Source organism: Chenopodium quinoa, unplaced genomic scaffold, assembly GCF_001683475.1.
Source record: "Chenopodium quinoa cultivar QQ74 unplaced genomic scaffold, ASM168347v1, whole genome shotgun sequence".
Lineage (NCBI taxonomy): Eukaryota > Viridiplantae > Streptophyta > Magnoliopsida > Caryophyllales > Amaranthaceae > Chenopodium > Chenopodium quinoa.
Genome location: NW_018743204.1, coordinates 1,948,007 through 1,973,618, shown reverse-complemented (window position 1 = coordinate 1,973,618; position 25,612 = coordinate 1,948,007). Strand labels below are relative to the sequence as shown.

Genomic DNA, 25,612 nt, shown 5'->3' with positions numbered 1-25,612 from the left:
CTGCAAAGTAATAATTGTTCACTTAAACTTTACACTATTCACATATCCCACTTTGACCATACTTTTTTTACTAATACAACATAAAACATGTTATAGTCCATTCTGTCCCTTATAGACATCATAAAAACATGTTACAGCCCTTACAGGACCATTGATTTCCAAATAAAGTCTAAAACCAGGGAAGCATTCTGATTGGACACTTTCAAGGAAGTTAGGGAGTTAGTGACAGTATGAAAAAATTATAATATATATAAATAAGGAAGTTATCCTGCTTACTTTATACTTTGCCAACTACATTCATGTGATGTAGTTGGCAAAGTATATGAAGAAAGGGAACCCAATCTATTTCTATAGTGTGAGAAACTTGGAGTATGAGGAACCATCTAAACTTGAGGATATTGAGGTGGTGAAGGAATTCTTAGATGTGTTTCCAAAAGAGATTGCAGGTATGCCGCCAAAAAGAACCATAGACTTTACCATAGACTTAGTACCTGGAACAACACCCATCTCTAAGGCACCATATAGGATGGCACTTGCAGAGATAAGTGAGTTAAAGGGACAACTAAAGGATTTGTTCAAGAAGGGGTACATACGACCAAGTGCATCACCATAGGGAGCTCCTGTATTGTTTGTGAAAAAGAAAGATGGTAGCATGAGGCTATGCATCGATTATAGGGAGTTGAACAAGGTAACCATAAAGAACAAATACCCTTTGCCTAGGATAGATGACTTGTTTGACCAGTTGAAGGGTGCAACAGTGTTTTCTAAGATTGATTTAAGGTCTGGAAATCATCAACTACGAATTGCGGAAGAGGAAAATCCGAAAACAGCATTTAGGACGAGATATGGACACTATGAGTTTACAGTAATGCCTTTTGGGTTGACAGATGCACCTGTAATTTTTATGGACTTGATGAATAGTGATAACACGTTTATATATTCATTTTATATGTTATATTTGCGGGTTTTTATCATGTTTTCTACATAGTTTTAATCTTTTAGAGCTATTATTCTTTATATTTCGATATTGTTCTCCTTGGTTTGTTTTATTTTGATTTTTGTAGGAATTGGGCTAGATTTGCTAGAGGTTTGCTTTGATCGTGATTCGACTTGTTAAAGGGAGAAATTTACATACAATAATGGACATGGCAGCCACCTCCACGGCTTGCCTGTGGGCGTACAACTCTCTCCACGGCCATCCTGTGGCCAACTCGTTTTCACATGGCAAAGAGTAGCTCTGGCAGCCTTCTCCACGACCTGCCTGTGGTCGAACACAGCTCTCCACAGCCTACCCGTGGTGGCTCTTAATTGCTGCGTTTTAGGACTTTAATTATGTAAATTTAGAGTCCTAAGCCCACTAAAATTCCTAGGATATATATAGACTAATAACAAGATAGAAAGGGGAGACTTTTATCATCACAATTATTCCAATTTATACGTTGGTTTTTCTTGTTCTTCCAACTTTGTTCCATTGAAGATTAATTCAAGTTCTCCATTAATTCAAGTATTTCTTCTTCTCTTTCTTTCTTATTATTATTATTGTCATTATGTTTTCTTTCGTTAATTATTTCGTTTATTTAATCAACATGTGTGAGTAGTTTTATAATCTAGAGTTAGGTTTATTTGGATTAATACGTTGTTTGATTCTCAATCCCATATTTATTTTAATTTATAATTCCTCTTTATTAGGGTTGGTTTTATCATCAATGATTAACTAGAAATAGTATTATTGAATGTGATTAGGTTTACAATGAAAGTTGATTCTTAATCGATTTTAGAACCCTAATTAAAAGTAAGAATCTTTATGCATGAAAATAGCTAATTATTCTTGCTAGGACTTATGGGATGCTGTTCTTAATGTCTTTAATATGTATGACTCCATGAAAATAGGTATGATTGCATATTAGGGAAGCTATTAGTCGATCGAAAGAAACTCTTAGTATTTGTTGTAGGGAGCACCCGTCCTGTGGAATATCATTGATTTGATTGTGGGAAAGGGATTATTTTGACGTATTGATCTATATTAGTGGGGATTCCTAATTCTAGGTGTTTTAGTTTATAATAATCTTCGTGTTAATTTATTTTCTTAATATTCCGTAGTTAGTAGTTAATACTCTTCATCTTTGAATTTGTTACTTGCTTAGTAATAACTTGAGTCTAGATAGTTTAGGTGAACCATAGTCTCTGTGGGATCGACCCTGACTTACCCTGCTACATAATTAGGAGGTCTAGTTAGGTATTATTTTTGTTAGGTGTGCGACCGCCTATAAATTTTTGGCGCCGTTGCCGGGGACAAACGGTTTCATTAGATTATTTGTGATTCGTTTTTGCTAGGCTTATTTCGTTGCTTCGGCTATTTTCTCTTGTGTTTTTGATACTCTTTCTCTAGTTTTCTTGTTGCATACCCACACGAAGCTCAGGTTCGTAAGATCTAGCACCTTTTGATTCTGAAATCGAAGCAACCGCAAGAAGACGTGCAGGTAGAAGAAGAAGGAGAAATCAAACCAATAGAAACATGGTAGACCAACCAACGAAATCCCTTTTGGAGTACGGTATTCCTGATACGACTACCGGAATCCTTTCTAGCATCGTAAGACCACCTGTGACGGCTCAGCACTTCGAGCTCAAGCCGCAATTCATCCAGTTCATCTCCAATGATTCATTCGCAGGGCTACCATATGATTGCCCAGTAAGTCATATTGATAGCTTTTTTGAGAAATGTGATACCATGAAGATGAATGGTGTTACAGACGATGCTCTTAGACTTCGCCTTTTTCCTTTTTCATTACGGGATAGGGCAAAGGAATGGCTGAGAGATGAAGGTTCTGGCTCATTTGACACATGGGACAAATTGGTGAAGGCTTTCCTAGTTAAGTTCTTGGGACAGGAAAAGACTGCAAGGTTGAGAAACGAGTTATCCACTTTCAGGAAGTCAGATGATGAGTCCCTATATGACGCATGGAGGAGATTCAAGCGTTTGCAGAGACAATGCCCTCACCATGGTATTCCTGAATGGATGTTGATCCAAACTTTCTACAACGGTCTAACTCATGAGTTCCGAATCTACATTGATGCTGCATCTGGGGGCTCTCTCTTGACAAAGAACCCCACTGAAGCAAAGGAGCTTATAGAGAAGATGGCAGCCAACAATAATTATCATCTAGGAGGCCGAAACACTGTGAAAAAGGGAGGTAAACTTGATGTTGATGCCTTAACTATGCTAACCAGTTTTGTGCAGGCACTAACAAGCAGGTTTGATAAGTTCCAAGCTGGAACCTCTACTAGCCCACAGGAGTTGTGTCAATTGTGTAATGTGCAGGGTCATATTACACCAGATTGCCCGCAGATTTCGCAGAACACAGAGGAGATGTCAATCGAGCAGGCCAATGCTTTCTACTCCTCTAACCCCAAAAGGCCCTATGACCCCTATTCCAACACCTATAATGAAGGATGGAAACACCATCCTAACTTTTAATACAAGAATACCCAAGCACAACAAAATCCACCTCAACCCAACAACTACAACCAACCACCACCTGGCTTCCAACAAAGACCACCCAACACCCAATAACCAATGCAACCACAACCTTAGAAATCTAGCCTTGAGGTGACGTTAGAGAGCTTTATAACCGCAACAAATAGTGCCATCCAACACCAAAATAGCTCTATCCAACAGTTGCAGGCCCAGAGTAAACTCATGGAAAACCAGATAAGCCAACTTGCCAATCAAGTTAGCCAATCTTTAAAGATTCCGGGAACTTTTCCGGCCAGACAGAACAACCTCAAAAAGGCCAAATGAATGTTACCCTGAGGAGTGGAAAGCAATTGGAAGATCCTCCTACCAAGGAGCCATCAAGGGAGGTCGTTGAAGAAGCAGGTGCAAGTGAGAAGGAAGTTGACAACTCTAGGGTCGAGGATGAATTAAAGGAAGCACCACAAAAGCCACTTGCTTCGTATGTGCCTAAGGTTCCTTTTCCTCAAAGGTTAGCCCAAGCTAAACTTGAGAAAAAGTTCAGTAAGTTTCTTGATATTCTTAAAAATCTTCATATTAACATTTTTCATTTTTAGATGCCATATCTGAGATGCCTTGTTATGCAAAATTCTTAAAAGATATGCTATCTAACAAGAAAAATTTAGAAGAGAATACTACAGTTTCTTTGAATGTAGAGTGCAGTGCTATTTTGCAGAACACTCTCCCTAAGAAATTAGGAGATCCAGGTAGCTATTCGATTCCAGTGAAGCTTGGGGATATCGAAATCAACAGAGCATTGTGCGATCTTGGTGAAAGTGTGAGCCTCATGCCACTGTCCATATGTAAGAAGCTGCAAATGGGTGAACTCAAACCCACACGCATATCCCTGCAACTTGCAGACATGTAAGTGAAGTTTCCTTTGGGTGTACTTGAGGATGTACCTCTTTGTGTAGGTAAGTTTTTCATACCCTGTGATTTTTGTTGTGATGGAGATGGATGAAGATGTGAATGTTCCAATTATACTTGGTAGACCTTTCTTAGCTGCCGCAGGTGCAATTATTGATATGAAGAAAGGTAAGATTACTTTTGAAGTAGGTGATGAGAAATTGGAATACTCACTTTTGAATGTTATGGGTGCTGCCTCTATGGGAGATATTGTTTGTCAGGTTGATGTGCTCGATGAGCTGCAAGGTGAGCAACTCCCTCTGAATCAAAAAGATGATGCCCTTCAGCAAGTGCTAATAGGGAAGGAAGATGATGATGGAGATTGGGAATCAAGAGAGTATGTCAGGCTGCTTGAAGAAGCAAAGGCCGACCCGAGCGTGAATCCAATCAGAGAGACACTGAATGTAATGAGTATTGGGGAGAGTACTAAGCCTCCCGAGGTAGAGTTGAAACCCCTCCCCTCTAACTTAAAGTATGCATATCTTGGTCCAAACAATTCATACCCTGTTATTGTTAATGCTGAACTCAAGGACACAGAATTGGAGCAACTGCTCAATGTTCTGAAAACATATAAAAGTGTTATTGGGTACACCATTGATGATATCAAGGGTATTAATCCTTCTTTCTGTATGCATAAAATCATTCTTGAAAACGATCATGCCTCTTCTGTAGAACCTCAAAGAAGACTTAATCCAAATATGATGGAGGTAGTGAAAAAAGAGGTTCTGAAATTGCTTGCTGCAGGAATAATCTACCCTATCTCTGATAGCAAGTGGGTTAGCCCTGTACAAGTAGTACCAAAGAAGGGAGGTATGACCGTTGTCAAGAATGACAAGGGTGAGCCAGTCGCCACTAGGACTGTTACAGGGTGGCAAATGTGTATAGATTATAGAAAATTGAATAAGGCCACCCTGAAGGATCATTTCCCCCTACCCTTTATTGATTAAATGCTTGAAAGGTTGGCAAAGCATTCCTTTTTCTGTTACTTGGATGGATATTCTGGTTTCTTTCAAATTCCCATCCGTCCTTGTGACCAGGAAAAGACTACTTTCACATGTCCATATGGCACCTTTGCATATCGCAGGATGCCATTTGGACTATGTAATGCCCCTACCACTTTTCAAAGATGTATGATGGCAATTTTCTCAGGACTCATAGAAAATTCTATGGAAGTATTTATGGATGATTTCTCTGTCTATGGAACAACCTTTGATGTATGTCTTGAAAATCTTAAAAAGGTGCTCCAAAGATGTAAGGAAGTCAACTTGATTTTGAACTGGGAAAAATGCCATTTTATGGTGCAACAGGGAATTGTCTTAGGTCATGTTGTATCTAATAAGGGTATTGAGGTAGATAAGGCTAAGATAGAGGTCATAGAGCGTTTGCCCCCTCCAAACTCTGTAAAAGGAGTTCGAAGTTTCCTTGGTCATGCAGGTTTTTACCGTCGTTTTATTAAGGATTTTTCGAAAATTGCTCGACCTCTAACTGAGCTTTTAGCTATGGATGTTCCATTTGTCTTTACTGATGCTTGTCTTGAAGCTTTTAACAGGTTGAAGGAAGCTTTGATCTCTGCTCCTGTTATGCAACCCCCAGATTGGGCCTTACCGTTTGAAATCATGTGTGATGCTAGTGATTATGCGGTAGGGGCCGTTTTGGGGCAACGAAAGGATAAAAAGCTTCATGTTATTTATTATGCTAGCAAGACTCTTAGCTCGGCTCAAATGAATTATGCCACAACTGAAAAAGAGATGCTAGCTGTTATTTATGCAATTGACAAATTTCATTCCTATTTGGTTGGTTCTAAGGTTATCATTCATACAGATCATGCAGCACTGAGGTATTTGATGACCAAAACCCATGCAAAGCCTAGGTTGATTCGGTGGATCCTTCAATTGCAAGACTATGATATAGAGATAAAGGACACAAAGGGGACTGAGACTGTTGTCGCAGACCACCTCTCCCGCCTTCTCCTCGACCCCGAGGATGAGGACGATATCCCTTTTGATGATTTTTTTCCTGCTGAACATTTATTAGCTCCTTTGAAAACTGAATCACCTTGGTATGCTGATTTGGCTAATTTTCTGTCCACAGGTACAATGCCTCATGGCTACTCATCTTAACAAAGGAAGAAATTCCTTTATGAGGCGAGGAGACATTTCTGGGAAGATCCTTTCTTGTATAAGAAATGCGCGGATTCTATAATCCGACGATGCATACCGGAGAATGAGGTTGATGATATTATTTCTCATTATCATGACTTACCGTGTGGTGGACATGCAGGTCCTTCAAAGACAGCCGCAAAGATCTTGCAGTGCGGTTTTTATTGGCCAACGATGTTCAAAGATGTATATTCCTATGTCAAGGCATGTGATCGATGTCAACGGACGGGCAATATTTCTAGGAGGAATGAAATGCCACTCAACAACATACTCGAGGTCGAGTTGTTTGATGTGTGGGGGATAAACTTCATGGGACCATTCCCTTCTTCCTATGGAAATCGATATATTCTAGTGGCCGTTGACTATGTCTCAAAATGGGTCGAAGCAATTGCTACTCCAACCAATGACGCTCGCGTGGTAAGTAAGTTCTTCAAGAAAGTTATTTTCCCTCGTTTTGGTTTACCACGTGTTTTGATCAGTGACAGGGGAACACATTTCACGGAGCATCGGTTTGAAGCAATGTTGAAGAAATATGGAGTACAACACAGACTTGGCATTCGCTATCACCCATAAACTAGTGGCCAAGTTGAAGTGTCAAATCGAGAGATCAAGTCCATCATCGAGAAAACTGTCGCACGAACAAGAAAAGACTGGTCTGTGAAGCTAGATGATGCATTATGGGCGTACCGAACGGCGTTCAAAACTCCAATAGGTACAAATCCATATAGACTTGTTTATGGAAAAGCATGCCACCTACCTGTTGAGTTAGAGCATCGAGCATACTGGGCCATCAAAAGCCTTAATTTCGATGCCAAGGCAGCCGGTGAGAAGAGATTGTTACAACTTAATGAGTTGGATGAACTTCGACTAGAAGCCTATGAAAACTCGAAGTTATACAAGGAAAGGACGAAGAAGTGGCATGATAAGCATATTATGAGGCGAGAATTTCATGAAGGAGAACTAGTATTGTTATTCAATTCTCGATTGAAATTGTTTTCTGGAAAACTTCGATCAAGGTGGTCAGGCCCATTTCAGGTTCGAAAGGTTTTCCCCTATGGTTCAGTTGAAGTTTGGAGTGAAGCTACTGGTTCTTTTAAGGTGAATGGGCAACGTCTCAAGCACTATCGAGAAGGCGAACCCATTGAAGCAAAAACGGTTTTTACCGTTTTTGATCCTACTTCGAACTGAACGAAAAGGTGGTCGAGCTTAAAACCTTATAAACAAGTGCTTTTGGGAGGCAACCCATTCTTTTCTACTCTTACTAAGTTTTTATTTATTTATTTTTTTTTTAATAAAAAAAAAACGTAGAGTAGCCCTTTTTTTTTTTTTTTTTTTTTTTTCCTATAGCTGTAGTTTAGTGGAGTATGATTCCTTTTTTTTGTTTTTATTGGGTTAGGAAGTAACGTGGAGTAGCCTAATCTAGCGTTTTTCATCTTTTTTTTTTATTTTTTATTAATTCTTTTAACTCCTTTTCTTAGTTTTCTTTGCCTTCATCTCTAATAGCGTGTAATTGCAGGAGGAGCAAGCATAGTGGAGCCTAATTTTGGTGATTACGGTATAGTCCGCAAGTAGGTTGCGGCAACTCATCTTCTACGCAGCCTTGTTGCGGCAACATCTTCATCGTATATCAAAATCAGAGCAGTTCGCAGCCACCCCGCAGTGAAAAGCAGCCAGCCACGGACAGCCTGTGGCTGAGTACTTCATGAAATAAAAAAATAAACAAAAAAAAAAAAAAAAAAAAAATTTGAAAAGCTGAAGGGAAAAGGCAGCGTGTTCCACATGCAACCCGTAGCCTACACTTACAGCCCACAGCCCACCTGTGGTGCAAACTGATATCCTCTCTAAAATAAAAAAAAAAAATTAATAATAATAATAATAATAATAATAATAAAAAGAAGGGGTTGTATACCTTCTGCCTTCAAGAACTGCTGCCTCAGAGCCTTCACGAACTCAGCCACGAATACCGCCGAACTAGGCTGCGAAAATCTCTGGTTTATGCGCCTGAATTTGACGGTGAACTACCTGCAAACTCTCCCTGATTAGCGCCTGAATTTCAGCCGTTTCTTGAGCACCAAACACACCGGATTCTGGCCTGCAAAACCTTCCGGAATTTGACCTGAATTTGACGGAATTCTTGAGCAGCGAAACCCTCCGGTTTAGTACCTAAATTTGACGGAATCTGGTCAGCGAATAACCTCAATCTCTGTCATTCAATCCGTCGGATTTAGCCAGCGAACCACCGGTTTCTTGAAGCAGCGAACCTACCGGACTTCACCAACGAATTCGTCGGAGTTTTGGCTTGCATCTGACGTCTTCATCTATAAAATTCGGCCGGATTTGAACTCGGAAATTGCTGGAATTTTATGCCCTTGAAGGTGTGTACCCATATTTGCTTTCCTCACAATTGCTATTTGTTGAGCAATTTAATTTTGTGCTGGCTTGTTTGAGTGTTATACTATTGTTAGTTTTGTGGAGTTGGAGTTGTTGAGAATAATAGTAAGCAGTATAAGTGGGTGAAATTTGGTTGGCTATATAGGGGAGGTTTTTGTTTAATTGAAGTAGCATTGTGTGGTATATTATAAATGGCTCGTAGTTCTACAAATACCAAGAAAAAGACAACTCCCTCGGTTTCAAATTCTAGAATTCCACCATTTTTCAAGACTAAAAAGACGGTTTTAAGAGCAAACACTTTAACCCGCAAAACATCATCGTCAACTTCATGTGCTAAGGTCAAGGAAAAGGTGAATATTGATTACTATGATATTAAATTTCGGGACGCCGCTCACCGATCAAAATACGAGACATTGTTTAAGCGAGGAGTAAATTCGACTCGTTTTTGTGATATTGATGCCCTACGAGCACTACGTATTGAGGAAGATGTATGTTGGCTCTTTACTAATGTTGGGTGGGGTGATTTTCTTATGAAAAGGTATCCCACATACAAAAGAATAACATTGGAGTTTTTAAGTTCTTTAAAGGCGGTTACTCACTCAGCAGAGGGTTGTGGTGAAGGCTCCATCACTTTCCAATTATACAATGAGGAACACACATGGACCCTTACAAAATTCAATGAGGTGTTAGGCTTACCTAATGAAGGACCAAGACTAACATCCAAATATTGGTCTGCTGATCCTATTTGGCGAACTCTTACTGATGATAGAGAATATGACTCCAATAACAGTCCAGGTAACCACATTCGTCATCATGCACTTCGATATGTACAACGATTGTTATCTTGTACTGTATTTGGTCGCTATGAAGGAGGAAAGGCTCGAAAAGATGAACTGTTTATGCTTGATCGAATGCTTCATGGTCAACCCATCAACACCGGTGCATTCCTTATCAAATAAATGCGAGATCTAGCAAACAAGACCACCACTAGTGGAGCAATAGTGTTAGGAGGCCTTATAACCCCTATTGCTCTCTACTTAGGACATAAGGAACGTCTTGTAACAGAAGAGTCCATTGGGGGAGTTGATGCTCTAGACATCTCTGCATGTGCCCTTATGAACTGGATTATGAAAAAGGATGGCACCACACTTTGGTGTATCAAGGGTATTGAAGATGTGTTACCGCCTGCTGAAAATATGTCCCTCCGTGTTGAAGGAAATTGGTCGTTTGGAAAGGTCGAGCCACTAGCTTGTGTGTCAATTCCTCATGAACCATTAAGCCCACCTCCTATGACCGAAGTGCCAACACCCGCACCGATCGAGGGAACACTCAACATTCTTTTGACATCGGTGGATGAAATTAAAACTGAGCAAAAGGAGATCAAGGAGCAATTGAAGTCCATGTCCACATTTCTTGCCACTTTGAGCACTTGGATCCAATCTGGAGGAGTTGCAAATCCTCCTTACTTCTCTCCATGATAAGGCTTTGTGAGCATTCTTCCCCTTTTAATCATGATATATTTATTGCACTGTGGACATTGCAATTTTCAAGTGTGGGGGAGGGATATCACCTTTTGTAAATATTAGGTTTAATTTTATTTTGTTAGTCTAGAGTGTTTTGTCTTAGTGTCACCTTTTGATTTTCCTTTCCAATATGCTTATCAAGTAATTTTCGAAAACAAAAAAAAAAATTGATATCTTACACAAACTTTTCAATAAATTAGCGTAAATCCTTTTGATGACAATGGTTTGTGGCCAGGATGGTCTCCCCGCTCTACTTATGTGAATAGTATGTGTTTTTCCAGTGAAATTTTTGAGCCATATTTGACTGATTTCACTCTATCTCAGTCGTGTTTCTTCATGTGTGATTAGTTGTCCTTCACATAATTGAATTCTTGGTCTTGCTTTTTGACTGTTTGAGACTTAAATGATGCATGTTGCGAAAAGATGATTGAAATTTCCTTGTAGAGAATAGAGCCTCCACATTCTAGGTCTACATTTTTTTTTTTCATTCACCCGTAGGTTGAGCCAATTTGAGCCGTGTTTTAACCCCTTCTTGATACCCTACGTTTAAAGCCATAGAGCTATTTTCCTAGGTTTATTTTGAAGGTGCATTACACTTGTTAAAGCCCTATGAGTGATGTACTTCTTTAAAAAAAAAAAAAAGACAAAGAGAAAGAAGGGAATTGATTTATTAGAAGCAAGGAAGGAAGAAAGAAAAGAAAGAAAGAAAGAAAAAGAGTTTTAAAAGTCTTTCTAATTCCTAATTTGCTATGCGTCCCTTCCTTTTTGTGAAAAATAAATAAATAAATAAATAAATAAATAAATAAATAAATAAATAAATAAAAGAGAAAAAAAGTATGATTGAAAGAAAAAAAAGGAAAAAGAGAAATAAAAGGGCTATGCTTATTTTGTATGAAGTTGGAGGAAATAAGGTTGGCTTGAACCCGACATTTGAATGTGTAGTGGGATTAGGATTTGTTATATGTTTTGAGCACCACATTCCCAAATTACGTCGTCCAACCCTTGATTACCAAGCTTACCCTTATTGGATTTCATGATTTTCGTAATTGCATCAATCATTAGAAGTGGAGAAAGTCACATTGCAAGCCTAAAGAGGCCAATTCATGTGAAGTTGACATGCATTCTATGCTTAGGTTGAGTGACATCATATTTCACCCCGTAAACACATGAGCGTTATTTGTTTTTACTTTTCACAACTAAAGTGAGAGCTATTCATGTTTGTGTGAGTTGGTATGGGGAGATGTGTGGTAAGATTGGTTGGTCATTAAAAAGGTGATATGCATTATTGTTTCATCCATATTATTGATTTGTGATAAAAACGATCTTCCTATTTTTGTTTTTTCAAATTAATCACTTGGTTGAGCAATTTGGTTTGGAATTTCATGACTAGGCTTTGTAGGTACGCCTTCTGAAAACCTTCACGAGACCTTACTCGTCCACTAGGGTAGCCTAGGGGTTTAAAGGGCTTGTTGCATACGCTAAATGCAATCGTGATTCCTACGACAGTGAGTATTAGGATTTTATTGCTTTCTTAGAGTAGTTCTCTTATTTTGTCTTGTTTACTCGAGGACGAGCAAAGGTTAAGTGTGGGGGAATTTGATAACGCGTTTATATATTCATTTTATATGTTATATTTGCGGGTTTTTATCATGTTTTCTACATAGTTTTAATCTTTTAGAGCTATTATTCTTTATATTTCGATATTGTTCTCCTTGGTTTGTTTTATTTTGATTTTTGTAGGAATTGGGCTAGATTTGCTAGAGGTTTGCTTTGATCGTGATTCGACTTGTTAAAGGGAGAAATTTACATACAATAATGGACATGGCAGCCACCTCCACGACTTGCCTGTGGGCGTACAACTCTCTCCATGGCCATCCTGTGGCCAACTTGTTTTCACATGGCAAAGAGCAGCTATGGCATCCTTCTCCACGGCCTGCCTGTGGTCGAACACAGCTCTCCACAGCCTACCCGTGGTGGCTCTTAATTGCTGCGTTTTAGGACTTTAATTATGTAAATTTAGAGTCCTAAGCCCACTAAAATTCCTAGGATATATATAGACTAATAACAAGATAGAAAGGGGAGACTTTTATCATCACAATTATTCCAATTTATACGTTGGTTTTTCTTGTTCTTCCAACTTTGTTCCATTGAAGATTAATTCAAGTTCTCCATTAATTCAAGTATTTCTTCTTCTCTTTCTTTCTTATTATTATTATTGTCATTATGTTTTCTTTCGTTAATTATTTCGTTTATTTAATCACCATGTGTGAGTAGTTTTATAATCTAGAGTTAGGTTTATTTGGATTAATACGTTGTTTGATTCTCAATCCCATATTTATTTTAATTTATAATTCCTCTTTATTAGGGTTGGTTTTATCATCAATGATTAACTAGAAATAGTATTATTGAATGTGATTAGGTTTACATGAAAGTTGATTCTTAATCGATTTTAGAACCCTAATTAAAAGTAAGAATCTTTATGCATGAAAATAGCTAATTATTCTTGCTAGGACTTATGGGATGCTGTTCTTAATGTCTTTAATATGTATGACTCCATGAAAATAGGTATGATTGCATATTAGGGAAGCTATTAGTTGATCGAAAGAAACTCTTAGTATTTGTTGTAGGGAACACCCGTCCTGTGGAATATCTTTGATTTGATTGTGGGAAAGGGATTATTTTGACGTATTGATCTATATTAGTGGGGATTCCTAATTCTAGGTGTTTTAGTTTATATTAATCTTCGTGTTAATTTATTTTCTTAATATTCCGTAGTTAGTAGTTAATACTCTTCATCTTTGAATTTGTTACTTGCTTAGTAATAACTTGAGTCTAGATAGTTTAGGTGAACCATAGTCTCTGTGGGATCGACCCTGACTTACCCTGCTACATAATTAGGAGGTCTAGTTAGGTATTATTTTTGTTAGGTGTGCGACCGCCTATCAAATAGAGTGTTTCAACCTATCCTAGACCAATTCGTTGTAGTTTTTATTGATGACATTTTGGTTTTTTCAAAGAATAAGGAGGACTTTGCAGTGCATTTGAAATCAGTGTTAGCTACTTTAAGGACTAACTAGTTGTATGCCAAATTTTCGAAGTGTGAGTTTTGGTTGGAGAAGATAGCATTTTTAGGACACTTAATATCTAAGGAGGGAGTGGAAGTAGACCTTGAAAAGATTGAAGCTGTGAAAGGGTGGCCTACACCCAAGAATGTGTCGGATATTCGAAGCTTCTTAGGCCCAGCTGGATATTAAGGCGGTTTGTGAAGGATTTTTCGAGATAGCTAGACCTATGACTTCATTGATGAAGAAGGAATCTAAGTTCATTTGCAGTAATATGTGTGAAGAAGCGTTTCAAACCTTGAAGAAAAGTTTGACAACAATGCAAGTGTTAATCTTACCAGATGGAAGTGGTTCTTATGATGTGTATAGTGATGCATCTAAGAATGGACTTGGATGTGTTTTGATGCAACATGGGAAGGTGATTGCTTATGCATCGAGACAATTGAAGAAACATGAAGTCAACTACCCTACTCATGATCTAGAGCTTGCAGCAATAGTGTTAGCGTTGAAAATACGGAGACATTATTTGTATGGAGTGAAATGTAGGATATTCACAGATCATAAGAGTTTGACGTACCTTTTCATGCAATCAATATTGAACATGAGACAACGTTGGTGGTTAGAATTCTTCGATGGCTATGACTTAGATATCCAATACCATGAGGGTAAAGCGAATGTAGTCGCGGATGCTTTGAGTCCTAAAGCAATTCATGGGGTGAACGCTTTGGTAGTGGAAGACGAGATTGGTAGAGAAATGAGTAAGTTGAACCTCGAGGTAGTACCACATGGAACGTTAGAAGGAATTCTTAATAATTTGAGTATCCAACCAACGATATTTTATGAGATTAAGGATAACCAAGTAGGGGATGTGAAATTAGATCACATAAGGGAGAAGATCAAGCAAGGGAAGGCGACTGATTTCAAAATTCATGATGATGGGAGTATACGATTCAAGGGAAGGTGGTGTGTACCACAAAAGTGTGAGGAGTTAAAGAAAAATTTGATGGAATAAGGGTATAATACACCCTATTCAATACATCCAGGAGGAGATAAGCTTTATAAGGATTTGAAAAGGTGTATTGGTGGCCTAGGATGAAAATGGAAGTGGCAGAGTTTGTAGCCAAATGTCTAACCTGTCAGAAAGTTAAGATAGAGCATAATAGACCCAAGGGAACAGTGCAACCACTCGAGAGCATGGAAGTGGGATTGTATCTCGATGGACTTTGTCACTAGCTTACCTAAGTCTAAGATTGGAAATGATATACCATCTGGCTTTTGGTGGATAGACTTACCAAATCGACAGTGTTTATACCAATGAAGGATACTTGGAAAATGGAACAACTTGCAAAGGCTTACATCAAAAATGTTGTGAGACTACATGGAGTTCCTAAGGATATCGTTTCTGATAGGGATTCTAGGTTTCTTTCAAAATTTTGGAAAAGTGTTCAGGAGAACTTTGGTACGACATTGAAGATGAGTACAACATTCCACCCTGCAACGGATGGACAATCTGAGAGAACTATCCAAACCTTGGAATATATGTTAAGATCATGTGTGTTAGATTACCAAGAAGGATGGGAAGATAGCTTAGACTTGGTAGAATTATCTTACAACAATAGTTACCATGCAAGCATCGGCATGGCACCATTTGAGGCCTTGTATGGAAGGAAGTGTAGAAGTCCACTGTGTTGGAATGACATTAGTGAGACAATAACTCTAGGTCCTCAATTAATAGAAGAAACTACGAAGCAAGTGAGAGAAATCCAAGCTAAGATTCAAGCTGCTCAAGATAGACAAAAGAGTTACGCGGATTTAAAGTGTAGAGAAGAGGAATTTCAAGTTGGTGATAAGGTATTGCTTAAGGTTTCACCAATGAAAGGAGTGATGAGATTTGGAAATAAAGGGAAGTTGAGTCCAAAGTACATTGGACCATATGAGATTTTTCAAAGGATAGGTAAAGTCGCTTATAGATTGGCATCGCCTATGGACCTCACCAAGGTACATGATGTGTTTCACGTTTCTCAGTTGAGAAGGTACATCCCAGACAAGTCGCATGTCTTACAACCTGAAACCATAGAACTAGACCAAAGCCTAACCTATGAAGAAAAACCTGTAAAGATTCTTGATAGTAAAGTGCGTAGTACGCGCAAGAAGGATGTCAAGATTGTAAAGGTTTTGTGGTCGAATCAAGAAACTGAGGAAGCGACATGGGAAGCTGAGGATGAAATGAGAAAGAAGTACCCAGGATTGTTTGAGGTTAGTTAAATTACGGGGTCATAACTCGTTTTCTTTAAGGGGGGTAGAATGCGGTAGAATTTCGCGCTTTTTACCTTCATTTCAAGCATTTTTGTGCATTTTTAGTACATTTTGCACAATTTTATACAAAGTTTAGAAAGAAAGAGAACAGGAAAGGTTACAAAAATACAACAACCATAAGTATTATGAAAAGTTTTTACTAAGTGGGTGAAATTTGAACAAAGTTTTATTATTTTCGTGTTCAAGTTTCGAGGACGAAACTTCTTTTAAGGGGGGCAGACTGCAATACTTCGTATTTTATAATATTTTTATATGTATAAATTATATATTTTATACATTTTATTTATGATTAAAAAAAATGATTCATGTCATTTTAAAGAATTAATTGTTTATATATGAAATAAGTGTGTATAAAATAATATGAGTCATTAATTGAGGCAATAAAAGTGTTTTGAATTTGGTCAACATTATTTAAATTGTTGGATCAACTTGTTGAAATTATAGAACACTTAAGAGCCCAACAAGTTAGCCTCAAGGGAGAAGTTAAGGGAAAGTAGCATTAGTAATGACAGTTTTGGTAAATAAATGTTTTTGTTTTAAAAAGGGGGATATAAATAACTTAAAACCCCAAGAATTTTACACTCTAAAAATCATAGTGTCAGACTTCACAACAACCCCAAAAGCCTTTCCTCTTATTTTCTCTCTCCTTTTTCCTCTCTTTTTTTTTTCTCCACTTTCCCACGTCTTTCTCACTCTTCTCTTCCCCTAACGTCCGGCAGCCACCGGTGCCACCACCAACCACCGGTGGCCAGCAGCAGCACCGGCGCACCATCGGTGTCCGTGCGCCACCCATCCTCTATTCTCCCTTGCACATCGGTATTAAGAAAAAAAAAACTCTTTATTTTCCCTAATTTATTTCTAGCTTGTTTTAATTAATTTAAAGCATGATTTTGATTATGTTTTGATGATAATTTTGGGTATTTGATATTGTTAAATTATTCCTATAATTTTTAGATTTTAATTTAATAAAAAAAACCCCAATTTACAAACCCTAGAATTTGGGAATTTAATGTATATGGTTAGGGTTTGATCTTAGGTTGTTGTGGTTGTTAAATTAATGATTTAAACATGTTTCTAATGAGTTTTAAGCCCTCAATTACACTACTAGAAATAGGCTTATCTGCGACGGAAACGTGCCGACGGAAATAATTTCCGTGCGGAAATTTCAAAATTTCTGACGGATTTACTTTTGTAGGAAAATTCCGTCGCAAATAATGGATTTCCGACGGAAATTCCCTCGGTATTCTTTTCTACGGAAATAAATTCCGTTGGTATTAAAATCTTCCGACGGATTTTTCCGTCGGTTGCTAGCTTCCGACGGATTTTAGTACCAACGGAATAAATTCCGTCGGAACCTGTCAGTGTAGGATGTGAATTTTAATTACTCTTCAACCAGATTTTCAGAGAGCCAAAGAACAGAAAAAGCCGTTACAGAGAGAAAGAGAAAAAGAAAGAGAAAGAGAGGGAGAAAGAGAAAGAGGAAGAAGAAGAAGAGAAGGTTTATGGCGCCACCACCGGCCCTTTCACGCACCACCAACACCGCCGTTCGGTAAGTGCGTTTACTTTGGTTTATTCTTTTTTTTTCGGTCCTATAACCCTCACCTCACCTCGCCACCGTTTCTACAGCTAGCAACGACCAACCCTCCCGCCAGTGACGGTCTTCTGCCCCGACGCCAGCGCCGGTGAGTGTGGCGGTTGTTTATTTTTTAAATTTTTTTTTCTTTTTTTTAATTAATCTGTGAAACCCTAACATGTTGAAGCTGTGCACAGCCACCACTGACGCCTGCAACCTCCTCCCTTCCGGCGTCGCATCCCTTAACACCACCAATTTCGGTCAGTCCTCCTAATCTCCGATCTCCTCCCCACAATTGCTTTGGTGTTTGGTGATTTATGTTTAAGTTTAGATGTTTGAGTGTAAGAAATATGTTTTATTATTAATCTTATGTAGGATTTGTACAATTGGTAGATTGAAAACGTCATATTACAAACCCTAATACAATGCATTATTTAGGGTGTTTTAATAGAATGTAGTTTAATTTAGTTTAGTTTTATGTAATGTATGTTGGTTTAGTTTAATATGATGTATGTTAGCTTACTTCATTTTAATATAGTGTTGTTTAGTTTAATATAATGTAGGTTGGTTTGGTTTAGTTTAATATGATGTATGTTAGCTTACTTTATTTTAATATAATGTTGTTTAGTTTTGTTTAGTTTAATATAATGTAGGTTGGTTTGGTTTAATTTAATATGATGTATGTTACATTACTTTAGTTTAATATAATGTAGCTTAGTGTAGTTTAATTTATATAATGTATCTTATTTTGGTTTAATATAATGATATTTTGGTTTAGTTTGGTTTTGTTTGATTTGGTTTATTTGAATATTATGATATTATGATATGTTAGTTTTCTTTAGATAAGTTATGATATATTTGTTTAATGTAATGTAAGTTAGTTTATATATATATATATATCTATATATATATATATATATATATATATATATATATATATATATATATATATATAATAAATGAATCATTTGCATAATCATATGCCTAGATACCCGTTCAAGGCATACACATTAGGAGTATGTCTTGAATAGTCCCCGGTTGGGACTGTCCTTGTACGCTTATTCTCACTTAGGTGGTGAATGTAAGCCTTGTTTTTTATTCTAGGGAAAATCCTGCCTTTTCATGCATTTCTCTACCGTGTTCTCTGGGTACATATGTAGGTGTGTTTAATCGCCTACATCGTGTACTTGGAGAACTGTAGGGAAATGCTGGCGGATTTTCCATATAATTGAAAACTTGGGTTACATTCACTAGTGAGAATAAACGTACAAGGATGGGTTAGGTTGGAGTGATAAGGACCCTTTGGAAGCATTTCAAATCTCATTTGCATTTCCATAACTCTTTGGTGGATAATGACTTCAAAATACGGTTTATGACTGATGTGATTGTACATATGCGTGAGCTGTGTAGAAGTTGTAATCATGAAATGAAGAGAACGTAGCTGGATGTATGAAAGGATGATTGGGCAAAGTATTAATCCAGATTTCGTGAAAGGAGTTGATGAATTCATTCAGTACGTCACAGATCATCCCGAGAGTAGTAACCCAAATGAGGTTAGGTGTCCATGTGTTAAATGTAAGAATAAATGCCTTTGGAATGCGGATACGGTTAAAATTCATCTGTATGGAAAGGGTTTCATACCTAACTACTATAAGTGGATGTGCCACGGGGAAAGGTATCCGGGAGTTCCCGAATGGCGGTCCAATGAATATCGTGACATGGTTCTCGATGCTTTTGGTCATACTGAAGATCAGGGGCCCTCAGATGGGGCTAGTGTTTCATCAGAGGAGGAGCCTAATGCAACAGCTAAGCATTTCCTGGATTTGTTGAAGGCTTCTGAAAGGCCATTATACGAAGGGAGTTCTTTGTCTATGTTAGAGATGGCCGCTAGAATCACTAGTCTAAAATGTGAGTGTGATTTGCCTCACAGATGTGTCTATGGGTTTGCTTCTTTGCTAAGTGAGGCGATTCCGAACAACAACCATATGGCCGACACTATCTACGAGGTGAAGAAGATTGTGAAGGGGTTGGAACTGTCCCATCAAAAGATTCATGCATGCCAGAAAGGGTGTATGTTGTTTTGGAAGGATGATGCTCAGTTGTTTGCATGCAGGGTGTGTGGCAGCGACCGATACAAGCAGACTTCCAAAGGTAGCCTAGTGCCTTTGAATGTTCTTTTTTATTTCCCGATCACACCCAGGTTGCAAAGACTGTTTGCAACGAAGAACATTTCGAAGGAAATGACATGGCATTCGAAAAATCCCCGAGTTCAAGGCACAATGGCACACCCTAGTGACAGTGCAGCTTGGAAACACCTCGATTGTCAGTTTCCAGGGTTTTCTTCTGAGCCTCGTAATGTGAGACTTGGCTTGTGCACAAATGGTTTTGCTCCCCATGGTAAGTTTGGGGGACAATATTCTTGTTGGCCTGTCATTTTGACCCCTTATAACTTACCTCCCTCAATGTGCATGAAAAGACAATTCATGTTCCTTTCGTTACTCGTTCCCGGTCCTAAAAACCCTAAGGGCAACTTGGATGTTTACATGCAACCGTTGATTGAGGAGTTGAAACTGTTGTGGGAAGTTGGCGCGACAACTTATGATATTTCGAAGAAATAGAATTTCAATCTTCGAGCAGCCATCCTATGGACCGTTAGTGACTTTCCGGCTTATGGCATGTTGTCTGGTTGGGCCATAGCTGGTAAGAAAGCTTGTCCACAATGCATGGAGAAGAGCAAAGCATTTTGGCTTGAACATGGTGGTAAAGTTTCTTGGTTTGATTGCCACCAGCAATTCCTTCCGACAGATCACCCTTTTCGGAACAGTAAAACTGCATTCTGTAAAAACAAAGTAGAGAAAGGTGCCGCTCCACACATCATGTCAGGAGAGGAGCTATGGGAATGTGTGAAGGACCTCGCGAAGGCTACAGAGGAATCCGATTCAGTTAAAAGGCTGAAAAATGAAAAGAAGGGGTGGTTCAAGCAAAGCACCTTGTGGGAGCTCCCATATTTGAAGCATCTCCTCATTCGTCACAACTTAGATGTCATGCACATTGAGAAGAACTTCTTCGATCAGTTAATTCACACTATAATGAATGTGAAAAAGCATAAGTGTGACACGCTATCTACTCGGAATGACATTGCCAGATATTGTAAACGTCCCCAGCTTCATCTTCAAGAGGATGATAGAGGAAAAGAGGTCATGCCAAAGGCTCCATTCGCTCTTTACAAGGCTCAGAGAAAAGTTTTGTGTGAGTGGGTTAAGCAGCTGCGGTTCCCTAATGGCTATGCCTCCAATTTGAGCAGATGCGTAGATTTGCAACCGTGTAAGCTCCATGGAATGAAAAGCCATGACTGTCACGTGTTCATCGAGAGGATGTTGCCCACAGATTTGAGGGAATTGCTTCCTGGCCATATTTGGAATGCAATTACAGAGATCAGCCAATTCTTCCGCGACTTGTGTTGTTATACAACATCAGTTAGTGACATGGAGCGATTGGATAAACACATACCTGAGATCCTGTGCAAGCTTGAGAAGATCTTCCCTCCTGCATTCTTTAACTCCATGGAGCATTTGCCTATACATTTGCCGTACGAGGGGAAGTTATGTGGTCCTGTACAATACAGATGGATGTATCCCTTCAAAAGGTAAATCAAATACCCTTATTTCACATCCTTTGTTTTACATCCTAATCACTTGTTCATACAGTTACATAACAACTGTAATTGCAGGTTCCTCAATCATTTGAAACGAAAAATTGGGAACAAGGCTCGAGTTTAAGGGTCCATATCATGATATGGATGATGAGATACAAGGCTTATATTACTATTTTCGAACTTGTTTAACATTGTTGTTTCCCGTTTGTTATAGGTTTGATGATCCTACGGTTCGGAGTGCGGTATCCGGTACGATTAATGGATACTACTGAGCCCCTTGGAGGAACTTTGGAGAAGTTCCTGCAGCTACGAAGGAACACTGGTGGAACTTGTTCAGTGTATGATATTTTTGGGTCTTGGTTAATACATGTTTTAGATATTGTATTGATTTAGTTTTGTGTATAACTTCTGTAATTTATCATTTGCAGGCACAATTGAGATGGGCACCCCAGATGAACGAGCTAGTGAAGCTCACATTTTGGAGGAGGGTAGCAACACGCCTGCGTGACATGTTCCACACCATCACGCACAAGATGAATGGCGCCAAGCCAAGTTGGCTGAGTGAGGAGATCCTCAAGGAGATGATGGACATTGTTTCATCCGATCCAACTTACAAGGAGAGGTCGGTGCAAAACAAGAAGAACAGAAGGGGCGGTTCTATGGAAAATCTCGTCCGAGGGACCCACTTTCAGGGTTCGTTGTCACCTGTCCAACATGAAAAAAGGATGGTAAGTTTATTTAAAAATATCTTATATTAGAAGGCATTTTTGTGTATTTCAATGTAACAAGGGTGTGACATGTTTAACGTTTATTCCTATTTTTTTGTATCAATGGCGGCGAAGAACAAGGGCCAGCTGCAAACAGCTCCTGAGCTGTTTTTGAAGACACCCTTCAAGGAGCTGCCTGGGAAAGGCACAGTGGCAGTAAACCCCACAGCTCAGGAAATTGCGGTAACAAATTCCCTAAACTTAGTTCATTGGTTCATTATTCATGAATATGGTACTGAAAACTTAGGGACTTGTTTTTTTTCTGTGATTTCAAGGCATGTACCCCTTAGAATACCTATAATTGCCATGTTTAGAGAAAGAAATAGTTCATTTGGTCGAAAATGAAGAAAATGGGCAAAGAATACGTCATCTACGCCATAGTTAGTTCAATTTGGCTCCAAATGCGTCCCAAACCTTAGGGACTTGTTGTTTTTTATGATTTCAAGTCATGTACCCCTTAGAATACCTATAATTGACATTTTTAGAGAAAGAAATAGTTTATTTGGTCGAAAATGAAGAAAATGGGCAAAGAATAGGTCATGTACGCCATAGTTGGTTCAATTTGGCTCCAAATGCGTCCCAAACCTTAGGGATCTGTTGTTTTTTATGATTTCAAGGCATGTACCCCTTATAATACCTATAATTGACATGTTTAGAGAAAGAAATAGTTCATTTGGTCGAAAATGAAGAAAATGGGCAAAGAATAGGTCATATAGGCCATAGTTGGTTCAATTTGGCTCCAAATGCGTCCCAAACCTTAGGGACTTGTTGTTTTTTATGATTTAGAGGCATTTACCCCTTATAATACCTATAATTGACATGTTTAGAGAAAGAAATAGTTCATTTGGTCGAAAATGAAGAAAATGGGCAAAGAATAGGTCATATAGGCCATAGTTGGTTCAATTTGGCTCCAAATGCGTCCCAAACCTTAGGGAATTGTTATTTTTTTTATGATTTCAAGGCATGTACCCCTTATAATACCTATAATTGACATTTTTAGAGAAATAAATAGTTAATTTAGTCGAAAATGAAGAAAATGGGCAAAGAATAGGTCATTTAGGCCATAGTTGGTTCAATTTGGCTCCAAATGCGTCCCAAACCTTAGGGACTTTTTGTTTTTTGTGATTTCAAGGTATGTACCCCTTAAAATATGTACATTTGAAATTTTTGGATAAGAAATGATAACATTAGCTATGAAATATTTAGAATGGGCAACATAGACGTCACTTAGGCCGTACTTGGTGCGTCTTTCATCATTAAGGCTCCCAAAACTTATTCTGTTGTTTTTTCTTGGCATTTAAAGCCCTAGAATCCTAAAACTATGTACATATGAAATGTTTGGATGATAAATGAGAACATTAGCTAAGAAATATTTAGAATGGGCAACATAGACGTCACTTAGGCCATACTTGGTGCGTTTTTCATCATTAAGGCTCCCAAAACTTATTGTGTTGTTTTTTCTTGGAATTTCAAGCCCTCTACTCCTAAAAATATGTACATTTGAAATTTTTGGATGATAAATGAGAACATCAGCTAAGAAATAGAGAAAATGGGCAACATAGAAGTCACTTAGGCCATACTTGGTGCGTTTTTCCTCAATATGGCTCCTAAAACTTAATGTGTTGTTTTTTCATGGCATTTCAAGCCCTAGACTCCTAAAAATATGTACATTTGACATTTTTGGATGAGAAATGTGAACATTAGCTAAGAAATATAGAAGATGGGCAACATAGAAGTCACTTAGGCCATACTTGGTGCGTTTTTCATCAATATGGATCCCAAAACTTAATGTGTTATTTTTTTTTGGCATTTCAAGCCCTAGACACCTAAAACTATGTACGTTTGACATGTTTGGATCAGAAATGAAAACATTAGCTAAGAAATAGAGAAAATGGGCAACATAGAAGTCACTTAGGCCATACTTGTTCTGTTTTTCATCAATATGGCTCCCAAAACTTAATGTGTTGTTTTTTTTTTTTTGGCATTTCAAGCCCTAGACACCTAAAACTATGTAAATTTTACATGTTTGTATGAGAAATGAGAACATTAGCTAAGAAATAGAGAAAATGGGCAACATAGAAGTCACTTAGGCCATACTTGGTGCGTTTTTCATGAATATTGTACGTAAAACTTTGTTACTTTGTTTTTTTTTTATTGTCATTTCAAGCAATTTAGACCTAAAACTATGCTTAATTGATATGGAATGAGAAAAAATTTCCTAACAAATGAAGTAATTGGGCTAAGTAGAAGTCTCCTATGTCATGTTACTTGGTTTATTTTTTCATGAATATGGTACCCAAAGCTGATTTATATAACTTACTAACTCGTTTGTTCCTTTTCATATGTTTATCTTTTAGGAGGCCTACCGAAAGAGGGTTGAGGAGTCTAGCACTCAAAGGACTCAGAAGAGTCCGAATGAGCTGTATTGGGAGACAGCGGGTGGTCGGAACAAAAAAGGACGTGTGAAGGGACTTGGCGGAAGTGCTGACCTTTACTATGGCAGCCAAATGGGTTGACTTTCCACATCTTCCATGAAGTACACGCCCTCCCTTGTTTCTCAGATGGAAACCAGGGTGCAGGCTCTTCGGGAAGAAATGGAACTCGAGGTGCAAGCCCGAGTTCAATCCTTGTTCCACCGTGCGACCTCCATTTCAAGATCCCAGGGACGACGACCCGGGTAGTGGTGGAGTAGGCCAGGGCAATCCCGCAGTTGGTTAGCTTTAATTAACGTAGTGTTTATTAGTACTAATTATAGATTACATTACTTGGCTGTACAGATTGGAGTTATTATATATATATATATAATTATTTTTGCACAAAAACCATTAATTTTATTCTGTTGTTAATATAAGAAGCAGGAAGTATAGGTATCAAAGGGTAGCAATGTGCCGTAGGAAAATAGTCAAACTCGAAATAGTTCCGTCGTTATTTCCGTCGAAAAGTTCCTACGGAATAGAAATAAGTCACAATGGGTATAAGTTTCTGACGGAATTTTCCGTCGGTAATTTGCGACGAAAATATTTCCGTAGGAAGGTTGCGACGGAATTTTCCGTAGGAAAGTTGCCTTCTTCCGACGGAAAAATCTGTCGGAAGGAGCTTAGCTTCCGACAGAATATTCCGTCGGAAGGTTGGATGGTTCCGACGGAATATTCCGTCGGAAGCTAAGAAACTTTCTGACGGACTTCCAATTTTGGTCAAACATAGGCTCCGACAACTTAAAATCCGTCAAAAACTCCGTCGGCATGGTAATTTCTGACGGAAAATCCCTCGGTATAAGCCAAAATTCCTATGAAGTGAATTCCAACAACGTGTTCCGACGGAATTCCGTCGGAAACTGCCTTTTCCGACGGATTTAAAGGGTGTTCCGACGGATATTTTCCGTCGTAAATAAGGTGTTTTCTAGTAGTGTTAATGCTGAAATTTAATTATACACACTACTTTTTAATTATTGTGTTAGGGTTGATTATCCATAAAAGTGAAAAAGGTTTTAATGATTTAAATATGATTTTCTAGTCTATTAGTGATATTTTGTAGTAAATAAGTATGCTGGAATTTTATTTAAGTCATGAAACTAAGTATTTTTTGAAAAGATTTAAAGCACCCACTTAAAGAAAAGGTTTTATGGCTTTTAAACCATTAATTTGGGTTAATTAGTAAGGTTTAAATTGTATTATAGTTGCTGGAAATTTGTGAGAATAGTGGATTAATTATAGTTATGTATTTATATTTGTAGGAAGCTTTGAGCTAGG

The 25,612-nt window shown here is 38.2% G+C and overlaps 2 protein-coding genes across 2 annotated transcripts; both read left to right on the top strand.

Annotated features, from left to right (window-relative positions):
* Positions 1–2,515: 2,515 nt before the first annotated feature.
* Positions 2,516–3,475, top strand: LOC110733976. The gene has a single exon (XM_021914044.1). The coding sequence runs from the start codon at positions 2,516–2,518 to the stop codon at positions 3,473–3,475; it is 960 nt and encodes a 319-aa protein (XP_021769736.1).
* Positions 3,476–18,898: 15,423 nt separating this feature from the next.
* LOC110733975 lies at positions 18,899–20,059 on the top strand. Its single transcript, XM_021914042.1, has one exon. The coding sequence runs from the start codon at positions 18,899–18,901 to the stop codon at positions 20,057–20,059; it is 1,161 nt and encodes a 386-aa protein (XP_021769734.1).
* The last annotated feature ends 5,553 nt before the right edge of the window (positions 20,060–25,612 follow it).